Here is a 21,882-nt window from a genome sequence, read left to right as displayed (position 1 = left end):
GCCAGCACCTTCCCTCCTCAATTCTGATGCAGAAGAGAACCTCTGGTCTTGAATGTTGATTTCAAACCTAGATTTCAATACTTAAGACATTTCTGTTTTGTTTCAACAACCTCCTCCTCCTCCTCCTCCTGCAGTGCTATGGATTGAACCCAGGGCCTCACAAGTGCTAAAATATTTCTGTTCCATTAGATTTTTAAAACAATCACTTAAGGGCTGGGGGTGTAGCTCAGTGCCTAGCACTGCGGAAGGCCCTGTGGATCCCAGTGTTGAAAAAAGACTAAGAAAGAAAAAGAACGTTAAAGTAGCAAATGAACATTTTAACCGGCCAGTAACACAGGAGTATCAAGGAAATGGTATTTATCACTGCTCCTCCCCTCTCACCTCCCTATAGCTCAGATAAGGTCCAGTTTGCCTCCCTTTGTATTTTCTTTTTTTTTCCAGGTTGGCAAATTAACCTTGGCCCATAAAGATTGTGTGACTTTGTGGACCTGCTTAGATGAAACTGTCTCAGTTGGTGCCCCAAAAGATTCTTTTTTGGGGAGGCGGGTACCGGGGATTGAACCCAGGGGGCACTTAACCGCTGAGCCACAACCCCAACCCTTTTTTATATTTTTTCAATTTTGAGACAGGGCCTCACTAAGTTGCTGAGGCTGGCTTTGAACTTGCAATCCTCCTGCGTCAGCCTCCAGAACTGCTAGGGTTACAGGTGTGCACCACCATGCCTCACAGCCCTGAAGAGTCTGTTCCTAACTGGGACTGTTCCTAACTCATTATCTCCCATCCGTGAAGGACTTAATAAACTCTCTGAGATGATGGATTGTTTGTTTATTTACCAGGAGTTACCTGTTGCTCACCTGGCCCTGGTTGGTACTGGGAAGATAAAGATGAATCAGGACCAGTTTTGCAACCGAGGGGCCCATGCAGACCCCAGAAACACACAGACCCAAGGCTGCATCACAGGTGCTGTGTGAGGTCACATGGGAAGCTGTGGGATCTCTCTATGAGTTCTCCAGAGAGAGGAAGGGCAATCCCAGGCAGGAAACAGCTTGTGCTTTGGCCTAGGAGGTAGGAGAAGGCAGTTGACAAGGACAGGGTGTGAGAGTGGGAGTCAAGAAAGACTTTTCAGATTAGGGGCCTTTTGATCTGGGCTCTGAAGGACAAATAGGAGTTCTCCAACCAGAAAAGAGTGAAAGGGACTTTCAAGCCTAGGAAATGATGTGTCGAAGGCCCAGAGGCATGACAGTTGCGGGCCACAGGACAGCTTTCCTAGGGTGAGGGTAATCGCAGGGTCAAGTCAAGGATGGGAAAGAAAAGAAGCAATTCTCTGCAGAACACAGGGCCTTTAAACCCATCTGGCATTTCTGCTTTTTTTGGGAGGACGGGGTACCAGGGATTGAACTCAGGGGCACTGACCACTGAGCCACATCCCAGCCCTATTTTGTATTTTATTTAGAGACAGGGCCTCACTGAGTTGCTTAGGGCCTCGCTTTTGCTGAGTTTGGCTTTGAACTCGCGATCCTCCTGCCTCAGCCTCCTGAGCTCACACTGCATTTGATGCAGACTTTCTAAGGTGGAGGAACTGTGTTAGTCAGCTTTGTGTCACTGTGATACAAGATACTAGGCAAGGACAGCTTAGGGGAGGAAAAGTTTATTTTGGCTCGTGGTTTCAGAGATTTAGTCTGTGGTTGAGGCCATTGCTCTGTGCAGAGGTGAGGCAGAACATCGTGGCAGAAGGGTGTGATGGGGGGAAGCCTCTCACCTCATGGTGGCCAGCTGGGAAGCAGAGGGATGGGGTGGGGGTCACAGGAAAGATGGACCCTTCCTGGACACACCCCCAGTGACCCACCTCCTCCAGCTACGCCCCACCTATCACCCCACCAGTCCATTCAAAGTAGGATGGAACAATTAGGTTACAGCTCTCATAATGTGATCATCTCACCTCTGAATATTCTGCATGAACACAGGAGCTTTGGGGACACCTCACATCCAAACAATGGCATGGCCTACCAGGTTCAGTGTCTGGCATGTTCTAGATCATTCACAGCTGTGATGTAGAAGCCGGAAAAAGGCTCTGCCTCTTCCCTTCCTTGGCCTCAGGGCCCCAACCATCTTCCTTCTAGGAGCTATGGACAGCTGTATTATACTATAGTGTGAAGGACTGATGCGGACTCTCCCATCAGCAGCACAGATGGCGTGGAAAGGACCAGTGGATGCATTAGAGAAGGTGAACCTGGAGTCTCAAGATACCTTCTCTGAGTCCCCAGATAAAGTGAGGATGGTGTCAGCCTGATTGGGCTGAGCCAGGGCGGCTGCGCCCAGCCTGCCTCGGGTCAGTGTGGACGTTGCTAACTCCCCACAGTTTTCATTCCAGCTGCTAGACTCAGGACCTCTGGTGACACCCAGGAGAGCTGGCTTGTGGGCAGGAGGCTGCTTTCCACCTCTGCTGGGCCAGGCGCTGGCATGGTGGCCTTGGGACTCATGAGTCCCTTGCCATGTGGTCCCCCTCTGCAGGGCGCTCCCTCCAGTCCCGGGGTTCTTGACCTTGGCTGTGCATTGAAATCACCTGGAAGTTGTGAAACATACCAGCCTCACCCCTCTGTTCCGATTGGGCTGGGACCTGGGCATTGGGATTCTTAAGATCTGGCCTAGTGACGGAGTTGGGTGGCCACATTCGCTCTGGTCCGCTTGCCCAACCTGCTGGGGGTGTCTCGTGTAGCCTCGAATTTCCTCTGCTTAAGGGAGAACGGGAAGAAAAATTCAATGAATATCCACGCGCCATAGACTTAGATTCACCAGCTGCTGACATTTCACAACGTCTTGCCCTGTTTGTGGCTCTTCTCTGCAGACGCCTTGACATTTCCTCCCTAAACCTATCAGCATACGTTCTCCTACAGAAGCTCAACACACTGCTCCCAGAATCTTCCACATCAGAGTCAATACTGTGATCTAACAAGCCGTCTCCCATCAACTTCCCCCAGGGCCATTAAGAGAATTCTTTTGGGGGGACAGGATACTGAGATTGAACCCAGAGGTGCTTTACCATTGAGCCACATCCCCAGCCCTTTTTATATTTTTATTTTGAGACAGGGTCTCACTAAGTTGCTCAGGGCCTTGCTAAGTTGCTGAGGCTGGCCTCAAACTTGGGATCCTCCTGCCTCAGCCTCCTGAGCTACTGGGATCACAGTCTTGAGGTTGCCTCTTGGCCAACTCTGTTCTGAAACACAAAGATTCTTGGCCAGGTGCAGCGGTGCATGCCTGCTGATTCTGGGTATTTCATATAAATGAAATTATACAATAAGTGATCTGTTGTGTCTGGCTTCTTTCACTTAGTGTCTTGTTTTTGAGGTTCATCGGAGCTGTAGCATCTCTCAGTGCCTCACCCTTCTCTATGACTCAGTAATATTCCACTGTATGAGAAGATCACATTTTGTTTCTCCACCCAGCCATTTCCCAGGTGATACATATAAACTGGTCTCGCTATGTTGTCCAGGCTGGTCCTGAACTCCTGGGCTAGAGCGATCCTCCTGCCTCGGCCTCCTGAGTAGCTGGGACTGTACCTGGCATCCAGGTGATTCTTACAGGGCAACCAAGATTGAGTACCTAACCTTTCCCAACCTCCCTTCATATTGGTACTGTGTGCTTTATACCAGTGCTGTGGATTAAGTGAGACCCCCTGCCAACCAATGTGAAGTACCTGGGTGCGTTAGGCTTCAGTAAGAAAAAGGTGCTGGGCTCTTGGGGGAACTCTCTGGGGGGGAGGTAAAAGGAGAATTTGTTTGGGCACCTGCCATGTCTGGTCCCATGTGAGTCTTGAGCCATCTATTCTCCTGTGGGTCCTGCAGGCTAGGGAGTATTATCCCCTTTCAGTCACCAGGAATCAGCAGCCCAGAGATGTTAAGTAATTTCCACTAGCTGGCACAGCAGCTAAGTGACCATGCAGAGGGCTTCCTCCTTGCTGTGCCTCGCTCCAAAGCCCTGGCCCCTCCAGTTCAGGATTGAGCATAGTATGCTCAACTCCTGCCAGCTTCGGGTCTGGATCCTGGCTCAGTTTGGGAGCCCTCCAAGTGGTTGTGGCCACATGATCATCAAAGCTACAAAGGTTGGCCACAGAATGGAGATTCTGTTCTCCAGAGAGGAGGGAGAAAAAACCCAGTGTCCTTCTTTAGTTTAACCAGCAACATGCTGCTAGAAGTATTGGCCTCTTTCAAGAGAAACTTTCTGGAGGTCTTGAGGTTGCCTCTTGGCCAACTCTGTTCTGAAACATCTCAATTATGATTTCATCTGTTAAAACATGAAGCAGTTGAAGGTGGCGCACACCTGTGATCCCAGTCGCTTGGGAGGCTGAGGCAGGAGGATCTCGAGTTCAAAGCCAGCCTCAACAAAATTAAAGCACTAAGCAACTCAGTGAGACCCTGTCTCTAAATAAAATGCAAAATAGGGCTGGGGATGGGGCTCAGTGGTGGAGTGCCCCTGAGTTCAATTCCTGGTACAAAAAAAAAAAAATGAGTCCCCTTGTCCCTCTGGGGATGAATAAATTCTGGTACATCCATACCACAGAATACTGCTCAGTCCTGCAAAGGAAGGAGGGTTGCGGGTGTAGCCCAGAGGTGAAATGTGTACATAACATGGTCAGGGACTCAATCCCTGGCACCCATAAAATAAAATAATTAAATAAGATAAAAGTAGATAAAATGAAGGCGCATACAACATTGAGGATGATTCCCAAATGCTAAATGAGAGAAGCCAGGCTCAGAGGCCTGTATGTGGAAACAGAATGGAAGATATGGACCAACTGCTCAGAAAAGTGAGATTCTCTTCAGGAGACTCCGTTTTCCTTTAGTGTAAATAAGTCTGTCTTAAATTCATGTTAGTAGAAAATAAGCAAGTCCTGTTTGGCATCCAGAACACAGTTCCTTTTCACTTAAAAATGTACAGCGATGCTTTCCTATAATCCCAGTGGCTCAGGAGGCTGAAGCAGGAGGATTGTGAGTTCAAAGCCAGCCTCAGCAACTTAATGAGGCCCTAAACAAATTAGCGAAACCCTGTCTCTAAATAAAATATAAAAAAGGGCTGGGGATGTGGCTCAGTGGTTAAGCACCCCTGGGTTTAATCCCTGGTACCAAAATAAATTAATAAATAAAAATGGAAAATGCACTTGGACTTGATATCATAAGATCCCTTCAAACATTTTTAAAGGCTCTATAGCTGTGGGATGACTCTGTTTATGTGACATTCTGGAAAAGGCAAAAATTAGAAAGAGATGGAATAGCCATCGCTGGGGCTGAGGCTGGAGAGGTGTTGGGGACCAAGGATCTGGGGACGTGGGGATCTGAAGGGGCTGTTATTTATCTCAACAGTGGTGATGTTTCTGTGATCCAAACTCATAAAACTATAGCAGAAAAAGAAAACCTTATGCATGCAAACTATCATGTAAACTTAAAAAAAATAAAATCTCTATCTTCTTAAAGTGGGACTTATGAAGAAACTGGTCCCCGAGGGGTTAAAGGCAACGTCCCCGGGTCTTTGGGGTGGTGGGAACTGTTTTTTGGGCGCTTGCCCAGCCTGGCCCCCGTCTCCTGGCCTCTCATGCCCTCCCTCGCTGGCCTTCAATAGCTGCAGCGTAAGTAACAGACAAGGGGAGTTTTGTGCGAGCCCAGAAATAAATAAATAACGGCTTGTCCCAGGTCACCACGGCAACCATGACATCACCCTTGAACCCTCGTGGCTGGTGCTGTGGGTGGCTCAGGGTGTTTGAGTGCAGGGGAGGAGAGGTGGCCAGGCCACACCTGGAGCAGGTGCAGACGCAGCGCCCACCTGTGGTCCCTTCGAAATTGGCTGCTGCGGTCCCTGGCCCGGTGGCGGCGGTATAGATTGGCAATTGGCACCATCTCCTTGGGGGCTTTTGGGCAGAGCCCATCGCCATGCCTACAGTATGTTCCTGGGACAGTGTCTTCCGGCTGCAGTGACAGAGGAGCACGCACTTGGTTCCAGGGACAGAAATCCAGGATCACGGCATGAGCAGGCTGGGGGTCTGACGGTCCCTCTGTGGCTCTGATGGCGGCTGGCACCCAGGATGCTCCTGGGTTTGCAGAAGGCTCACTCCTGTCTCTGCCCATGGGACCTTGTGGCTGCCTCTCCCTGGGTTCACACCACAGCATGGTTTTTGTTGAGAAGCTGGTATTGGCTGCTGCTGACGTCCTGGGCCACCTGGACAGAAGGTGGCTGCTGGGCCTGCTGTTCTGGATCTGCAGGGAGGCTCTGTTTTGGGGGCTCCCCTCTGCAGGGTTCCTGCCGTTCCCTCTGAGATCCTAGGCCTCGTTTTCAGTCTCCTCCTGCCAAAGTGCTCAGAGCAGGGATGTGGAGCAGTGGGGTTGGGCAGCCTCAGCCCAGAAGCCTTGGGACCAGTGACTGGGGTCTTAGCTTTCTTGTGTCTGATGGGCTCGGCCTGACACTGACCACGGAGTCACATGACTGTGGAGCCAGGGCCTGACGCAGGCAGGGTCAGTGATCAGAACAGGAGGGTGGGGGAGCTGACTTGGACCCCTGACCTGATCCAGGTGCCAGGGGACCAGTATAGGGAAACCAGACCCTGGGGACCCCAGGGGAGGTCAGGGTCAGTGCCTGGCAGAGCGTCTTCCAGCCTTTGCTCCTGCCCCGGCCACACTAGTATATGCACAGCCTGCATACAGAAGGGGCTCTATGAATGTCCCATGAACTATGTTAACATAAAGCTGGCACACAGAAGGCACTCAATAAATGCTCCAGGGATTTTTACTTCACCATTCCATTTATTGGAAAGTGCTAAATAAATGCCCCATAAACTGGACCACATGATATCAGCATACAGAAGGTGTTCAATAAATGCTCATTGAACCAAGTTGCTTGGAGCTCTGGGCTCTGAACCATACACTCATTTCTGTCTTTTGTGTGTGTGTGTGTGGGGGGGTCTACATAGTCATAATGGAGATCTTGGGGGAGAGTGTTTTGGTGCATTGAGTGGTGGCTGATCCCTCTGGTGAAGTTCAAGGTGAACTGGTTACTTACCTGATCTGAGCCCATGCGCTCCAGGAACTGAATGCTGCTCACACGCTGCTCCTGTCCCCTGTCCTGAGAGCCAGGTACCACCAGCTCTCACTTGTGTGACATCCCAGGCTTGACCCAGTGCCCCCACACAGCCATGTCATGGTGAAGCCAGGTTTGGAAGTCAGCTAAGACAGATAGAGTCCCAAGTCACCTGCTGACCTCGCTTTCTCACCTCTTTGCACGGCAGTCTCCCCACCCATAAATCCAATAATAATTCCACGTGGTGCTCCCGTGAGGACCAGAGGTGGTGACACTTTAAAGTTTCCAATCACCAAAACATCATGAATGTTTATTTTTAAAATGAAGTCACCTAGCAATTCTGCAGGTAGATCCTAACTCAGCAAAAACAAATACACATTCACCCAAAGATGTGCACAAAAGTGTTCATGAACACAATTATCCCTTGTTGTCCTAAACTCAAAGTCCACCTGCAACAGTTTGAATAAATCATGTATGGTATATTTAACCAGTGGAATACTATGCAGCCACGAAAACAACCAATTGCTGTATCTAATAACATGGATGGATATCACAAAAATCATTGGAACAAAATAAGCCAGAAATAAAAGAGTGTGTGCAATATATATCCATTAATAGCAAGTTCAAGAGCAGGAAAAACTGATCTATAATCAGTCAAATGTCAAAAGGTGATTTCTTTGAGGAAAGGTGCACACTGGGGAGGGGCAGAAGGGGATTTGGCTATGTCCCGGGTGGTGTTATGTGGGTGTGTGTATGTAAAGATTCATGGAGCTCTACCCCTGGGGAGCCAAACTGTAAGTTATACTTTAAAAAATTAGAAGCCAGATGCAGTGGTGCACACCTGTAATCCCAGCGGCTTGGGAGCAAGCCCAGAGCTGTGGCTAACACCCCCCTGGGTTCAATCCCCAGGGGAGGGAGGAGGGAGGAGGAGGGAAGGAAGGAAGGAAGGAAGGGAGAGAGGAAGGGAGGGAGGCCAATAGAATATGGCATCCTGCAGCTGACAGCCCCTGACGCTGGTTCAGCTTGGGGTTTCCCTCATGATGGGCGAGTCGGGCTATAACTGCACGTTTGACTTCAGAGGGGTTTTATTGGGACGCAGCCCCATCTGAACTGGAGGGAGGAGGGCCGAGGGAGGAGAGGCGCCTTTCCCCTCCCCTAGGGGTGAGGTCCTCAGGGCCCCTGGCTTCCGCAGCTGAGCTCCCTGGAATCCTGCCTCTGTTCCAGGTTCATGAACCACCGGGTCCCCGCCCACAAGCGGTACCAGCCCACGGAGTACGAACATGCCGCCAACTGTGCCACCCACGCTGTGAGTCTGCCCTCGGGGGCCGAGGGCTGCGAGGGGGACCCTTCTGGGTGGGGCCGGGGAGACAGGTGACTTTGCACATGCCGTTCCCACTGCCCGGAACACCTGCCACTCCGCCCCGGAGCCCTTCTCATCCTCTGTGGCCTTGTCGAAATGCTCCCCCGAAGTCCCTCCCGGCTGCCCCGCTGCTGGGGAGCCCTGAGTGGTAGGCCCTGCTGCCCTGCAGTGCCCACTGCTCGGCCATTCTGCAAGCTGTTCCTGGTTCCCTGGAGGTGCCAGACTGCCCTTGTCCTGACCTGAGTGTAGTTTGAGTCCTTGAGGTGGCTCCTTGGCGTTTTAGGTAGCTGCCAGTGAACCCGCGAGCTGAATTGCATTGCTTCTCAGCCCTGCCCCCGCCTCTTGGCTCCGCCCACTCATTTAGGCCCGCCCACTCCTTGGTCCCACCCACACGGCCCCGCCCTCCACGTGTCCCCGCCCACCCATCTTAGCCCCGCCCCTCTTGTTCCCGCCCACTCACCTTGGCCCCGCCCAATTCTCTTGGCCCCACCCCTCTTGGGCCCCGCTCCCACCTCTTAGCCCCAGAACTGAGGGGTTCATCCGGTTGGCACTGAGATGGTGAGTGCCCGGCGCCACACGGATGCCCCATCCTGCGCGTGCTGCTCTTAGTCAACCCCCTCAGAACAGGAGCTCTCGGTTTTACAGAGGAGGAAACTGAGGCTGGGGCCAGAGGACTTGCCCCAAGTCCCAAGAGCAAACCTCCAGCGAGGGGAGACCTGTCTCTGAACCCCAGCTCCATCATTGAGCGACTGGAGCCTCCGTTTCCTCGTCTGCAGAATGGGTGTCATGAGTCATTCCCAAGGGTGGCTTGAGGGTCCCCGGAGTCACTATATATCCTCCTGGCAAATGCAAGTGCCCATGCGGGGATGGGGGGGAAGGGGTGCTGAGCGGGGTGGTGGGCGGGGCCTGAGGCTGAGGAGGAGCCTCCGTTTTGTTCTGCTCTGGGCCCTGAAGCTGCAGACAGTCATGGCTGTGCCCAGCAGGCTCTGGAGATGGAGCAGCACCCGTCCCAGCCCTCTATTTTTTAAAAATGTTTTAAATGTATTTGTAGCTGTTGGTGGGCTTTATTTTATTCACTTATTGATATGCGGTGCTGAGAGTCGAACCCAGTGCCTCACACATGCTGGGTAAGCGCTCTACCACTGAGACACCACCTGGCCCTCTGTTAACTGAGCACTTACTGTACACCCTCTTAGCCAGCCCCTGGGAGCCCCTGGGGAGGGCAGGATGCCCGCAGTGAGCTTTGAGTCCTTCTTTGCTTGAGGGTAGATCAGCGCTCACAGGAAGGAAGGAATGAGTGACTGGGTGCAGTCGAGGGCCTGGAGGTGGTCACAAGGAGGATGACAGCCTCATGCAGAAGCACGAGATGCTGGCGGTTCACTTTTTAAGGTGACATAGAAGATTAAGAAAAATGATTTTTGAACATCTATAACTCTGACCCCTTCGTCCCCGCTCCTGTCTCACCTGACAAGAAGCCAGCCACCCAAGGAGGGGAGGGAACAGCATGTGCAAAGGCTCTGAGGCAGGAAAACTGTCACCCTGGACTGGCTGACAGTAAGGTCAGAGCATGTGATCTGGGCAGAGCAGGAAGGAAGGGCTTGGAGGTCAAGTTCAAGGACCCAGGGGGCAGATGATGCATTTGTAAAGGCAAAGGGCTTTGCGGTTCCGTCCTCTACCCCGATCGGCGGATCGTAATGCATCATCCGCTATTTAAACCCTTTGCAAGCTGCGTGGCACCTGAGCACCTGAACTCAGCCTTCAGGGAACTCCAAGGAGGTGATGGTGTGACACATGGCCCATCTGGCTCTCAGGTGGTGGCTCCGAGTGGCGCCAGGGCCGCGGAGCTGCTGTTCTCTGAGTGGCGGTTCTTACACACCTGGAGAGCCTAAGGAATGATCTGGATCTCTGTGGTCCACCTTGGTGGCCGCTAGCCCCATGTGGCCACTGGAATGTCAATGTGAATCCATTCACATGCAATTAAAGAAACCGACTCAGTTCTGCAGGGCCACTGGCCACCCATCACGTGCCCCGAGGCCACCATGTTGGTGCCATATTGGTCAGTGTGGTCTAGAGGAAGTGGGGGGGGGTAAGTGTGGTGGCCTGGGCTGCGCGTCCCAGTGGCCCACAGCGCTGTCCCGCCCTGTCCCCAGCTCTGGATCATCCCCAGCATCCTCGGAAGCTCCAACCTCTACTTCCTGTCCGACGACAGCTGGGAGACCATTTCCGCCTCCATCTATGGCCTTGGCCTCTGCGCCCTCTTCGTGGTGTCCACCATATTCCACACTGTCTCCTGGAAGAAGAGCCACCTCAGGTAGCCTCTGTCCAACCCATGGGAGGGGACACCAGCAGGATGGGGTGGCCCCAGCCCAAGAGACGGGGCAGGGAACTGAATTTGCCAGAGACCTGCTTAACCAGGCCCAGAGTGACTGAGGGTGGGGTGACCCCTAGGCTGACTGGGGGCGGGGGACAAGCTTTGCCTTGGGCAGCTGGGTTGATCTCACCTGGACAGACCCCTCACTCACAGGAGCCCCCCACATGTGCCTCCCGCTCAGAGCGTGACATCATGGCTCAGGACAGGGCCTTGCTCAAGGTCACATAGCTGCTTCTGTCTAAGCAGAGCTTTCTTCAGGATGCCAGTTTCCCGATGAAGCTTGTCCCTCCCTTCCTGTCCCCATCCTTCCCCTCCTTCTCAGGTCCTTCTTGAGCCCCACAGGGTGAGTGTCCTGTTGCTGCTGTGACAAATGACCATAGACCCAGTGGCTTAAGCATCTTAAATCTATTTCCTCACAGTCCTGGAGGCCAGAGTCTGAGATCAAGGTGTGGGCAGGGCCTCCTCCCAAGGCCCCAGGGGAGGCTCCCTCTTGTCCCCACCAGCTTCTGGAGGCTCCAGGAGCTCCTCAGAGTGTGGCCACAGCACTCCTCCATCTTCCTCTGCCTTGGCTTCCTGCTGTGTGTCTCAGTCCTCGTGTCTCTCTCTTTCCTCCTCTAAAGATACCAGTCATTAGTTTTAGGGCCCACTAGCCAGCAGCATGATTGTTCTGTCCTCACCTGTGATGTGGAAGATAAAAATGAGGGACCTCGCTGGGCTCAGTGATGTACCCCTATAATCCCAGCAGCTCGGGAGGCTGAGGCAGGAGGATCGTGAGTTCAAAGCCAAACTCAGCAAAAGTGAGGCGCTAAGCAACTCAGTGAGACCCTGTCTCTAAATAAAATACAAAATAGGGCTGGGGATGGGGCTCAGTGGTCGAGTGCCCCTGAGTTCAATCCCTGGTAACTACCACCCCCATAAAAAAAAATGAAGGACCAGCCTTGTAGGTAAGATTACCAGTCAGCGCCACTAGGGGCCTAGAACAGCGTGCTTGCTGATGGTGGCATGGGCTCCCCATGTGGCAGCCATTATCATTGTCTTCTTGTCTAGAAACAGGTGTGGCTGAACCCCCTGCTGAGTCCCTGTTCAAGCTTGTTCAGGGCTGCGGTTTACTGGAGAGAATCACAGTTTGTATTAGTTCTTGATTGCTGCATTAACAAAAATGCCCCCAAAATGTGGTAGTTTAAAAATAAGAAATGTGCTTCCTCTGTCAATGCCTCAGAGGATCGGGAGCTCCCCAGCTGTGGTTTGGGGGTCAGTCACTTGTTGGCTGGTGCTCTGTCATCTGAAGGCCCGACGGAGGACTGGAGGGCCCACTTCCATGGCTAGCAAGTTGGCGCTGGATGTTTAGTGCCAACTAAATATTTCTTCCCCAGATGAACCTCCCCACACCACATGATGGCTAGTTTCCCCCAAAGTTAGTGGCCCAAGAGAACAAGGCAGATGCTGTAATATATCCTATGATCCAGCCTTGGAAATCACACCCTGTGATTTCTGTAAGAGCCTGTTGATTGCATGAGTTTGCCCTGTTTTTTTTTTTTTTTCCCCCTGTGGGTGGGACTGTACAGGGTGAGAATTCCAGGAGGCAGGGCTCATGGTGCCATTTTGGAGGCTGGTCACCAGCCCTAGCATGAGGGCCACAGCTCAACTCTTCAAGGGGAGGCCGTGGCAGGATTTAGCATTAATTGAGCACTTCTCCTTGTGCGATGTGCTAAATAGTAACTCACTTAGTGCTCCCAGTGACTCTGTGGTCGGAATACAGTCTCCTTCCTATTTTACAGAGCTAAGAAGGGTTGGTGACTCCTGCCAGGTCCCTGGGTGGCAAGGCCAGGCAGCCAGTCACAGAGGTCTTCTGAGCAGGATGCTGGAACCCAGGGGTGCATAGTGTCCTCAGTTTTTGTTTGTTTGTTTTTTGCAGTGGTACATGTTTTTGAGGTACAGGATTCTCTCTATATATGGCCTCTTTTGAAGATCCCAGTATATAAACCCCAAATGCAGAGTTGCATGCAGGGAGTGTGTCAGTAGTCACCTCAGGGAACCCCGGGGCAACTCGTGCACCCCTACAACAGCAAGGAGCCAGGTTTGAAAACTGCTGCTCTGGTCACTTACAGGTAGGGAGACTGAGGCCCCTGGGGTCCACTGGCTGGATGGGGGTGAGTCTGCCCCACCCCAGCCCCTCCTAGTGGGGAAGCCACGGGTTTCCCTGGGTAGCGCTCCAGCCCAGGGTCGTGACCAACACCTTCTCTGCCTGCCCTAGGATGGTGGAACATTGTCTGCATATGATTGACCGGATGGTCATCTATTTCTTCATAGCAGCCTCCTACGCGCCCTGGTGAGTACTCTGTGTGGCCACCCTGGTCGGTTGGCTTCACTGCTCTGCACATTCATGATTATAGTTAACTGGATAATAGGTTGACTTGGCATAGAAAGAGGTGGTGACAAGAACCCTCTGCCCTGTTCTCCCATCAGGAAGCTGCTGTTGATTACATTTCTTGCATAACCTAGAGTTATTGCATGCATAAAAGAACAAATAGGTACGATATGTATATATGTATGTGCTTGTGTCTATGCATGTATAAATAAATACTTATAGGTGTGTACATGTGTATACACATGCATGTATTTTAAAGTTATTTACTTAATTTGTGGAGTTGAGGATCAAACCCAGGGCCTCAGGCATCCTCAGCAAAGGCTGTACCTCTGAGCTACACCCCCAGCCCCATGAGTGCCTTTGATATTTATGAAGTGTATATTTATAGTTCTGCTTTCTGTCTATTTTTAATACAAAGGAAGAATGCTATACAAACCCTTTTGCAATTTACTTTGGTAACTCTTAGGAATGAAGCCAGGGATATCTTTCCATGTTAGCACATTGAAGATTTCCATTGTATGTAAAATAAAAAAAGATCATATGCCATTTAAAAAAAATTTCTTTTAGTTGTACACATTACCTTTATATTGTTTATTTGTTTTTATGTGGTGCTGAGGATAGAACCCAGGGCCTCGCAAGTGCTAGGTAAGCGCTCTACTGCTGAGCCACAACCCCAGCCCCCATATCCCATTTTTAACAGATGCATAATATTCCCTTGCTACCCCTTAAATAGTGTCTATTTCTTGATGGTGAAAGTGCCTATCAGTGCACATCTTCATGTATCACTTAGCAAAGGTGTATGGATGTATTGTCTACAATCACATGAAATTGCTGGTAGCCAACCTTTGGCTTACAGAAGCAGGGACTTCATGTGGTTAAGTCTCATCTCTAAGGGGAATGCTTCTAGAATTGTTCTTCCTGGGCCTGGAGGGTAGGTACTAATAACTCGGGTACAAGTTGGCCAAATCACCCTCCACCAAGATTGTCCAGTTTAAGCTGGACATGGTGCGCACACCTGTAATCCCAGCAGCTTCGGAGGCTGAGGCAGGAGGATCTCGAGTTCAAGGCCAGTCTCAGCAATTGAGACTGTATCTCAAAATAAAAAAATAAAAATAAAGGACCGGGCATGTGGCTCAGTGGTAAAGCGCCCCTGAGTTCAATCCCCGGTACAAAAAGAAAAACAAAAAATGATTGTCCAGTTTAAATTCCTTCAGTGAATGTCTCAGGGGCTTTGAACTTGATCGAGGAACAAATCCAGACAGTTCTGGATGGAGCAAACTCTGAGCTTCAAGCCAAGCACCTGCAGCCCAAGGACCCCATGGGCCACTGAGGGGGAAGATGATTTTGCATAGCATTGTGGAATGAGTGTCCCATGGCCATCGGTGCCAGGGTCAAGCTGCTGAGGCTCTGGTGGGTGGAGGGAGGCTTGTGAGGGGTCAGTGACACACAGCAGCCATGAGTGCTCAGCGGGACCTGACCTGGCAGGGGAACCGCAGGAGAGCTTCCCAGGAAGAGGGCTTCCCTCTAAGGAATGGGAGGCCTCACACGTTTGCCTGGGTTATTTCTTCTTGGTTCTCCCAGTGGAATATTCTCTTTCATTATGTCAGCTAATAAATGGGTTTTATCTGTGCACATGGAGCTACTTCTTTGGATTTTTATTTCTTTCTTTATTTAGTACCAGGGATTGAACCCAGGGGTACTTTACTACTGAGCCACATCCACAGCCCTTTTTGAGACAGTGTCTCATTAACTTGCTGAGGCTGGCCTTGAACTTTCGATCCTCCTGCCTCAGCCTCCAGAGCCACTGGGATTACAGGTGTGCACCACGACACCCAACAGGCTATTGCTTTTTAAAAACACTGCGTTGAGGTGTAACGCCCACGAGGATGTGCACAGTCCCCCCCCCACACACATCTTGCTGAATCGCTACCAACTGTAACCAGCACTCAGAGAAAGACCCAGAAGGTGACCGGGCCCCTGAAACCATGCTCAGACCTTTGCCCCTGGCCCTGAGCCCCAAAGCCAGCTGCAGTTCTGACTCCTGCAGTGCCAGGGTAGTGTGACCTCCTGCTGGGACCCACCGGCAGGAATCTCCATTCTGAGCACCTTGTTCCTCTCCAGGGCATCCTGTCAGTCAGGCGGGGACTCATTCAGTCTCATGTGCAGGAGTCACACGTTTCCTCTCCTTGCTGGGCGCGGGGCTGCTATCCCACCATTTCCCCAGGCAGATGGCGGCCGGGCTGCCATTCGCTCAGGGTGAATAGTCCTTTTCCTGTTGATAGGGGTCTGCATGGTTCCCAGGTTTCAGGGTCATGGGTGATGGACCCATAGACATTCCTGTCCCTGCAGATAGGTCAGGAGTATGTGGTCCTGGTGGGTCGCAACTGAGCAGTGGACGGGAGGGTCTGAACAGGACTCTGGTGTGCTTTTGTCTTTTGCGATGATGGGCTGCCCAGGCACCAGGAAAGGGCCCAGGGGGCAGGTGCAGAGGTCTCTGGGGGGAAATGGCGGTAGCCCGCCATCACAGTGGCCAGGGAGATCAAGAGGAGGGACTAAGAAGAAGTTTAGCAGGAACCTCTGAGTGGGCTGTAATTGAAGGTGGGGATGGGGTTAGAGGTCAGTGTCTATTGGGAGCAGAGCAGCCCTGGTGCCATCTGGCTGGGGACATGGTGGATATGATCCCCATGCTCAGCTGGCTAAGCGACAGAAGGGGCCTGAAAGCCGAGTGCTTCTGGTTGCCAGACACAGGTGGGCAGGCCTGCAGAGAAGTCTAGACTTAGGCCGAGGTTGAGGGCCGCCGTCTTAGCAGGTAGGTGGAGGCCGCAGGGACTGCCGGGAGCACAAGGCAAGAGCAGTCAGAGGCCCTGGAGTTGCTCATTCCAGCAGGCGGCTTCTCCTGGCCCCATGTCGTCTCTGGGTGCCACCTTCTGTCTTGACAGTCTCCCTGGCTCCTTTTGGTTGTTGCCAAGAAAAGCGAAGCTGAGTGTGTGCTTAGCTGCACTCACTCCCTCCAATGCAGTTTCTCCCCTGGCTGATGGAGTGCCTGGGCCTCTATTCTCTGCCCTGATTGTGCACCGCTCCCTTGGGACCCTGTGGGAAGGGATCGCTGTGAACCAAAGCACTGGCAGCCTGTCCTTGTGCAGCAACAGGGCACAGAGCCACTGGCCCAATGCTCACTCCACTGAGTAAACTGGGTGTGAGGAGGGGAGATGCGCCCTGTGAGCGCGCCCCGGGGGAAAATCGGCAGGACTCTGCGGGGAGGGTTGACACGGGGGCAAGAGAGACAGAGAAAGTGGCTACAGGGTGCATGGTGACAGGGTAATGAGGGGGTGAGGTGGCCTGGAATCACCAGGTGGGTGTTTTTCTTTGCATTCGTCTGGTTTTTAAGCTAGTCTCTGCAGAGCCTGGAGGGTCCCCAGAGGACCAGGGAGGGGAGCTGGACATGAATGACTCCGGGTTTTCCCATTCCCATCTTCTCAGGAAAAAACATTTGTGCTTTTGTTTTTCCTTTTTTCACACATTGGGTTTATCTATAAGATTTCTGCACAGACGGTTTATTGAAAGAATGGGTGCCCGGTGGCCAAAAGAATGTTGAAAGGTTCTGGTGTAATCGGAAGAGAACAGGCTGTATGGGGAGTTCTGGTCCCAGCTTTGCTGCTTCTTGAGCAACTGACTGAGCCTGAGCCTCAGTTTTCCTGACCTGTGAGGTGGAGACAGTGATGATCCACCCCGTCGCCCCTGTCCGCAGCCAGGAAAAATGAGATAAGAACACACTGTCCATCACCCCAGCCAGTCCCAGGATTAGGGAGGCAGGAAAGTGTAGAAAAATCACATGTGACACAAGCTTTCCTGGGGCTTTAACAAAAACCACACCAAACTAAACCCAAAAAAAGACAGTTATAAATATTTTGGAGGGCAAAGACTGTCACCACGGTCACCTGTTGGACAAATACAGAACCCAAGGCTGAGATTTCAGAAAGGGAACGTCGTGGGGCAGAGCACAGCAGCAGCTGGATGCTTCACTTCACTCTCTAGCAGCCGTTTAGAGCAACACCGCCAGTAACCCCACCCTTGCAGGTGACATCCTGCTCTGTCCTGGACACTGGACAAGGCTCCTTAGAAAAGTGTGTGAGAGGATTTCAGCAGTGGGTTGATTCCGGGGAAGCAGCGCCCTCTGGTGCGTGGTACTGGGGCTGCTGCTCAAGGACATTGTTCCTGGAAGGTGGAAGGGAAGCAGCGCCCTCTGGTGTGCGTTGTGGGTATTGCGGCTCGGATCTGCCATCCCTGGAAAGTTGAAGGGAAGCAGCGCCCTCTGGTATGTGGCACCGGGGCTACTGCTCATGCTCGTCGTCCTTAATTGATGGCCTAGGATCTCTTTCTCAGGTGTCTTTGGTCTTGAGAGAAGCACATATTGCAGCTCAGTGCTGGTCTCCCAGCTTTTGCTGCTAGTCCCTGCTTCATGCTCCTAGGTCTTGAAGGTTAGAGGTGGTGGAAGGGAGACGCAGGCTGGCGGTCCCCACTCCTCTACTTCTGTTCCAGCTCCCTTCTGACTGCTGCCCGGCTGAGCCGAGCCGCTTCAAGCCCTGAATAAGAAAATGAGCGCAGTTAAACAAGAGCCCCGATATGAGATAACAGAACAACCAATGGAAACCAAAATAGTGACTTCAAGCCCAAAGAAACAAATTGAAGAACAAATCCACATCACGATAGGATAGGACATCGAATAAATTAATGAATTCAATTCAGGAAAAAAAAAAAACCCACCAGGAAAACAACTACCAAAAAAAAAAAAAAAAAAAATCACACGCTGACACAGTGAAAAGGCATGAGATGATCAGGGAGAATACACAAAATTTTTAAAGGTGGAAAGGTCAAGCAATCAGAGAGGCAGTAAAATAAATGAAAGACGGGTAAATTCTTCAGGCAGAGACTGAAAATAATCATAAATCAATGACAAAGGGTAAAAAAAAAAAAAAAAATCAGGCCAGCCTCTGAATGTGGCCACGGCACTATTTGATCCTGAAACACAATGGAGATTTCTGCAGTTTCCCAAAGGGAGACTTTCAGGGAACATCATCTAGGGAGGCTCTCACACAGCCATGAGAGCAATAGGTGACCATTCTGTTGTATGAGAGAAGTCAGGGAGTGCAGTACTCAGGAGTTTTTGGAAAAACTACTTTGCAACAACATTTAACCAATTAAGAGAATTTTTTTTTTTTTTTGGTACTGGGAAATGAACCCAGGGCCACTCAACCACTGAGCCACATCCCCATCCCTCTTTTTATATTTTATTTAGAGACAGGGTCTCAATGAGTTGCTTAGAGCCTCTCTATGTTTTTGAGGCTGGCTTTAAACTCTCAATCCTCTAGCCGCAGCCTCCTGAGCCACAGGGAGGCTGAGGCAGAAGGATCTCAAGTTCAAGGCCAGCCTCAGCAACTTAGTGAGGCCCTAAGCAACTCAGCAGGACCTTATCTCTAAATAAAATATAAAAACAAAAAGGGCTTGTGATGTGACTCAGTGGTTAAACGCTCCTACAAAAAAAAAAAAAAAAAACCCTAAATGTGATACTTTTAAAATATTTTTTTTTAGTTGTAGATGGACATGATACCTTTATTTTATTTATTTATTTTCGTGTGGTGTTGAGGATGGAACCCAGTGCCTCACATGTGCTAGGCGAGTGCTCTACCACTGAGCCACAACCCCAGCCCCAATATTAAGAATTATTAATGGAGGACTGAAGTGGCAGGGGATTGGCTAATAAGAATAAAAGACTGCTCTAAGCTGGGTGTGGTGGTTTTGTAGGACTACAGGGCTGGACACCCAGGAATTAGCAGGAAGCAGGTTTATTGGCTGCAGCCAGGTCCACAGGGGAAAAGCTTTTGCTCCAATCAATCCATCCCTCTGAACCCCAAGTTCAGAAAGGTTCAGAACTTTAGACCCAGTGTGTAGCGGGAGGGGCTCAGAGGCTCACAATCTGCAGACGTCCACACAAAAGCAGCTTTTTTTCACTGTTCTGGGCAAATCCACTCAGGCCAGGATACAAAATCAAGGACACTCTCTGGGAAAACCAGCGGCCAAGCAAGGGAGAGTTTCCCTCCCTTTCTCTCCCACAGCTTCCTCCACAGGGCCTGACTGTTGTCCTTTGAAATGCAAACGCCTCTGTGACGGCTGGGCCTTAGTTACTTTTTCTTCAACTCTTGAGGCTGCAAGCATACCCCCTGCCTGAAAATTCTTTTGCAGGAACTTTGCTGTGAGTCTAAGGACAATTATGTTGAGGGTTTCTGGAGAAGCTTAATTAAGATTTTCTGTGGAGGACGGGGTGCCACGACAGTGGCGCCTGCCTGTCATCCCAGGGGCTCTGGAGGCTAAGGCGGGAGGATCTCAAAGCCAGCCTCAGCCAAAGCAAGGTAGGAAGCAACTTGGTGAGACCCTGTCTCTAAATAAAATGCAAAATAGGGTTGGGGATGTGCTCAGTGGTCGAGAGCCCCTGTGTTCAACCTCTGGTACCCCCCCCCCAAAAGAGACAATTCTAAAGAACAGTGATAGTAAAGTTATAAGAGATCACAACTACCTCTGAAACCTGTGCTGAGCTCTGATGCCCAAGGAAGAGCCCTCTGCCCAGGGCTGAGATCTCACGTTTCCTGAGAGGGCACAGTTTTAGTGCGTGGGGTGGCAAGAAGTTGGTGAAGATCCCACTGGTGTGACTTGCTGGCACCTGGCCCTCAAGATGCCAGAGGAGGCCATCCACTGGGAGGTGCTGAGTCAGCACTTGCTCCGTGCTGGGGGTCACTGTGTGCTGCTGGAACGGCAGAGGAGTGGTCCCTCTGCAGGGACCCTTGGGGCAGCTAGATGGTCAGCTGTGGGAACCCCAAGCATGTTTGCAGGGCTGAGAACACCATGCAGGGAGTGACTCTGGAGCACAGCCCAGGCCTGCTCTGTCTGGGGCCCCTGGCTGTTCCGTGGTTACTTAAATCATACTGAAGCCAGGTGCTAGAAAAAGCTGAGCCTCTCGCACACCTGGCACTGGAGAAAGACAGGGCTGGGCCAGGCAGGAAAAAAGCCAGAGGATGATGGGAGCGAGGAGGAAGAGCCTCCTGCAGAGGAGCGGCTCCCCACCGCCCTCTGCTGCCAAAATGTAATATTGCACCCTCTACAAAGGATTCCCAAGGCCCAGCTGCATTATCCCAGTGCAGGCAAAAGGAGCAGAGGTGGATCAGCCCCGTAGTAGGTTGGTAACCAGCACAGATTGTAGGTTGGTAACCAGCGCACGACTCTTTCCTTGGCTTTCGGCTGGAACTGGAATCCTGGGGATGCAAACTGCAAAGTTCTATGGATTCTACCAAATTTCCCCCTGAACAGGCTTCACCCCCTGATGTCCCACTCTTTTGAGGTGCTCCTCCGTTTCTCTCTTGGACATGACCCGTTTTGCCAACTTCCCTCTGATTCAGGTTGAGCATCCCCTTATCTGAAAACTGGAAATCTGAAATCCAAACTTTGTGAGTACTGCTGTGACATCATGAATGGAAAATTCCACCCGTGACCACACATGAGCCCAAACACAGGAACACTAAAAATATCGTGCAACCTCACCTTCAGGCCATGTGCATGAGTGTCTAGGAGATATAAATGAATTCTATGTTTAGCCCTGGGTTCCATCCCATGTTATGCATATGCAAATATTCCAAGATCTGAAGCCCTTCCGGTCCCAAGCATTTTAGACGAGGGATCCTCAGCCTGTGAGTGTTTGCCCCTTCAATATAGTTAGTGCCTTTTTTTGTTTTATGGTAGCAGGGATTGAACTCAGGGGTGCTTAAACACTGAGCCACATCCCCAGCCTTATTTTATATTTTATTTAGAGACAGGGTCTTGCTAAATTGCTGAGGCTGGCTTTGAACTTGCGATCCTCTTGTCTCAGCCTCCCAAGCTGCTGGGATTACCGTGCCCACGGAGTGTCCTTGTCCCACCTGGGCAGCTGCAGGGGACAGGGCTTCTCTGGGGTCAGCTTCCTGCAGCAGGCCGGCTGTGGAGGGCTGGGTCCCAATGGGCCTCCCTCAGCCTGTGCCCTCGGCTTCTCTCCCCCAGGCTGAACCTTCGGGAGCTGGGCCCCTGGGCCTCCCACATGCGGTGGCTGGTCTGGATTATGGCCTCTGTTGGCACCATCTATGTCTTCTTCTTCCACGAGCGGTAAGCCCGGGCTGGGAGATGGAGGTTGAGGTGCTTCTGGAAGCTTCCTCAGTGTCCTGGGCAGATGAGACCCCAGATGACTCCAGAAAATGAGAGCAGAGTTCTGCCTGGCACCCCCAATGTCCAGGCCCATAGACTGGACCTAGCCGCCCAGCCCACAGATTCAATTTGAATGATTTTTTAAAAAGACATCACAGGTTGCTAGGACCATTGAACGGGGTCGCTGGAACCTGCCTTCCCTGGACTGAGTCAGCAGATGGGAACTCTATAGAGGCCATTTAGTCCAGGATGGCACAAAGATTTCGTTGATGGAGCAACTCACTCGATGGAGACTGGCTGTTTGTGCCCTGTGGGAAAAGATGCTGGGATCGAATAGTAATGTCTGCTGTGGACTGAGCCTTGGGAGAGCCCAGGTGCTTGCTCTAATATTGGCTGTCCCTGGTCCAGCTCCAGCATGTCATTTTGTAAGTGTGGAAATTGAGTCTCAAGAGGGAAAGAGATTTTCCCAAAGCCACACGACTGCCTGGAGATGCAGTT

At 51.4% G+C, this 21,882-nt stretch overlaps 1 protein-coding gene across 1 annotated transcript in view; it reads left to right on the top strand.

The window, feature by feature from the left end:
- Positions 1-21,882, top strand: part of Mmd2 (monocyte to macrophage differentiation associated 2) — a 36,318-nt gene that overhangs the window by 5,412 nt on the left and 9,024 nt on the right. The window contains exons 2-5 of the mRNA XM_048785292.1: positions 8,287-8,368; positions 10,573-10,733; positions 13,048-13,122; positions 21,244-21,345. Of these exons, the coding sequence (XP_048641249.1) occupies positions 8,287-8,368; positions 10,573-10,733; positions 13,048-13,122; positions 21,244-21,345 (420 nt within the window). The remainder of the gene's footprint in view (positions 1-8,286; positions 8,369-10,572; positions 10,734-13,047; positions 13,123-21,243; positions 21,346-21,882) is intronic.

This window comes from Marmota marmota, unplaced genomic scaffold (genome assembly GCF_001458135.2).
Source record: "Marmota marmota marmota unplaced genomic scaffold, marMar, whole genome shotgun sequence".
NCBI lineage: Eukaryota > Metazoa > Chordata > Mammalia > Rodentia > Sciuridae > Marmota > Marmota marmota.
Note: the sequence above shows the minus strand (reverse complement) of the source record. Positions and strands in the feature narration are given on the sequence as shown.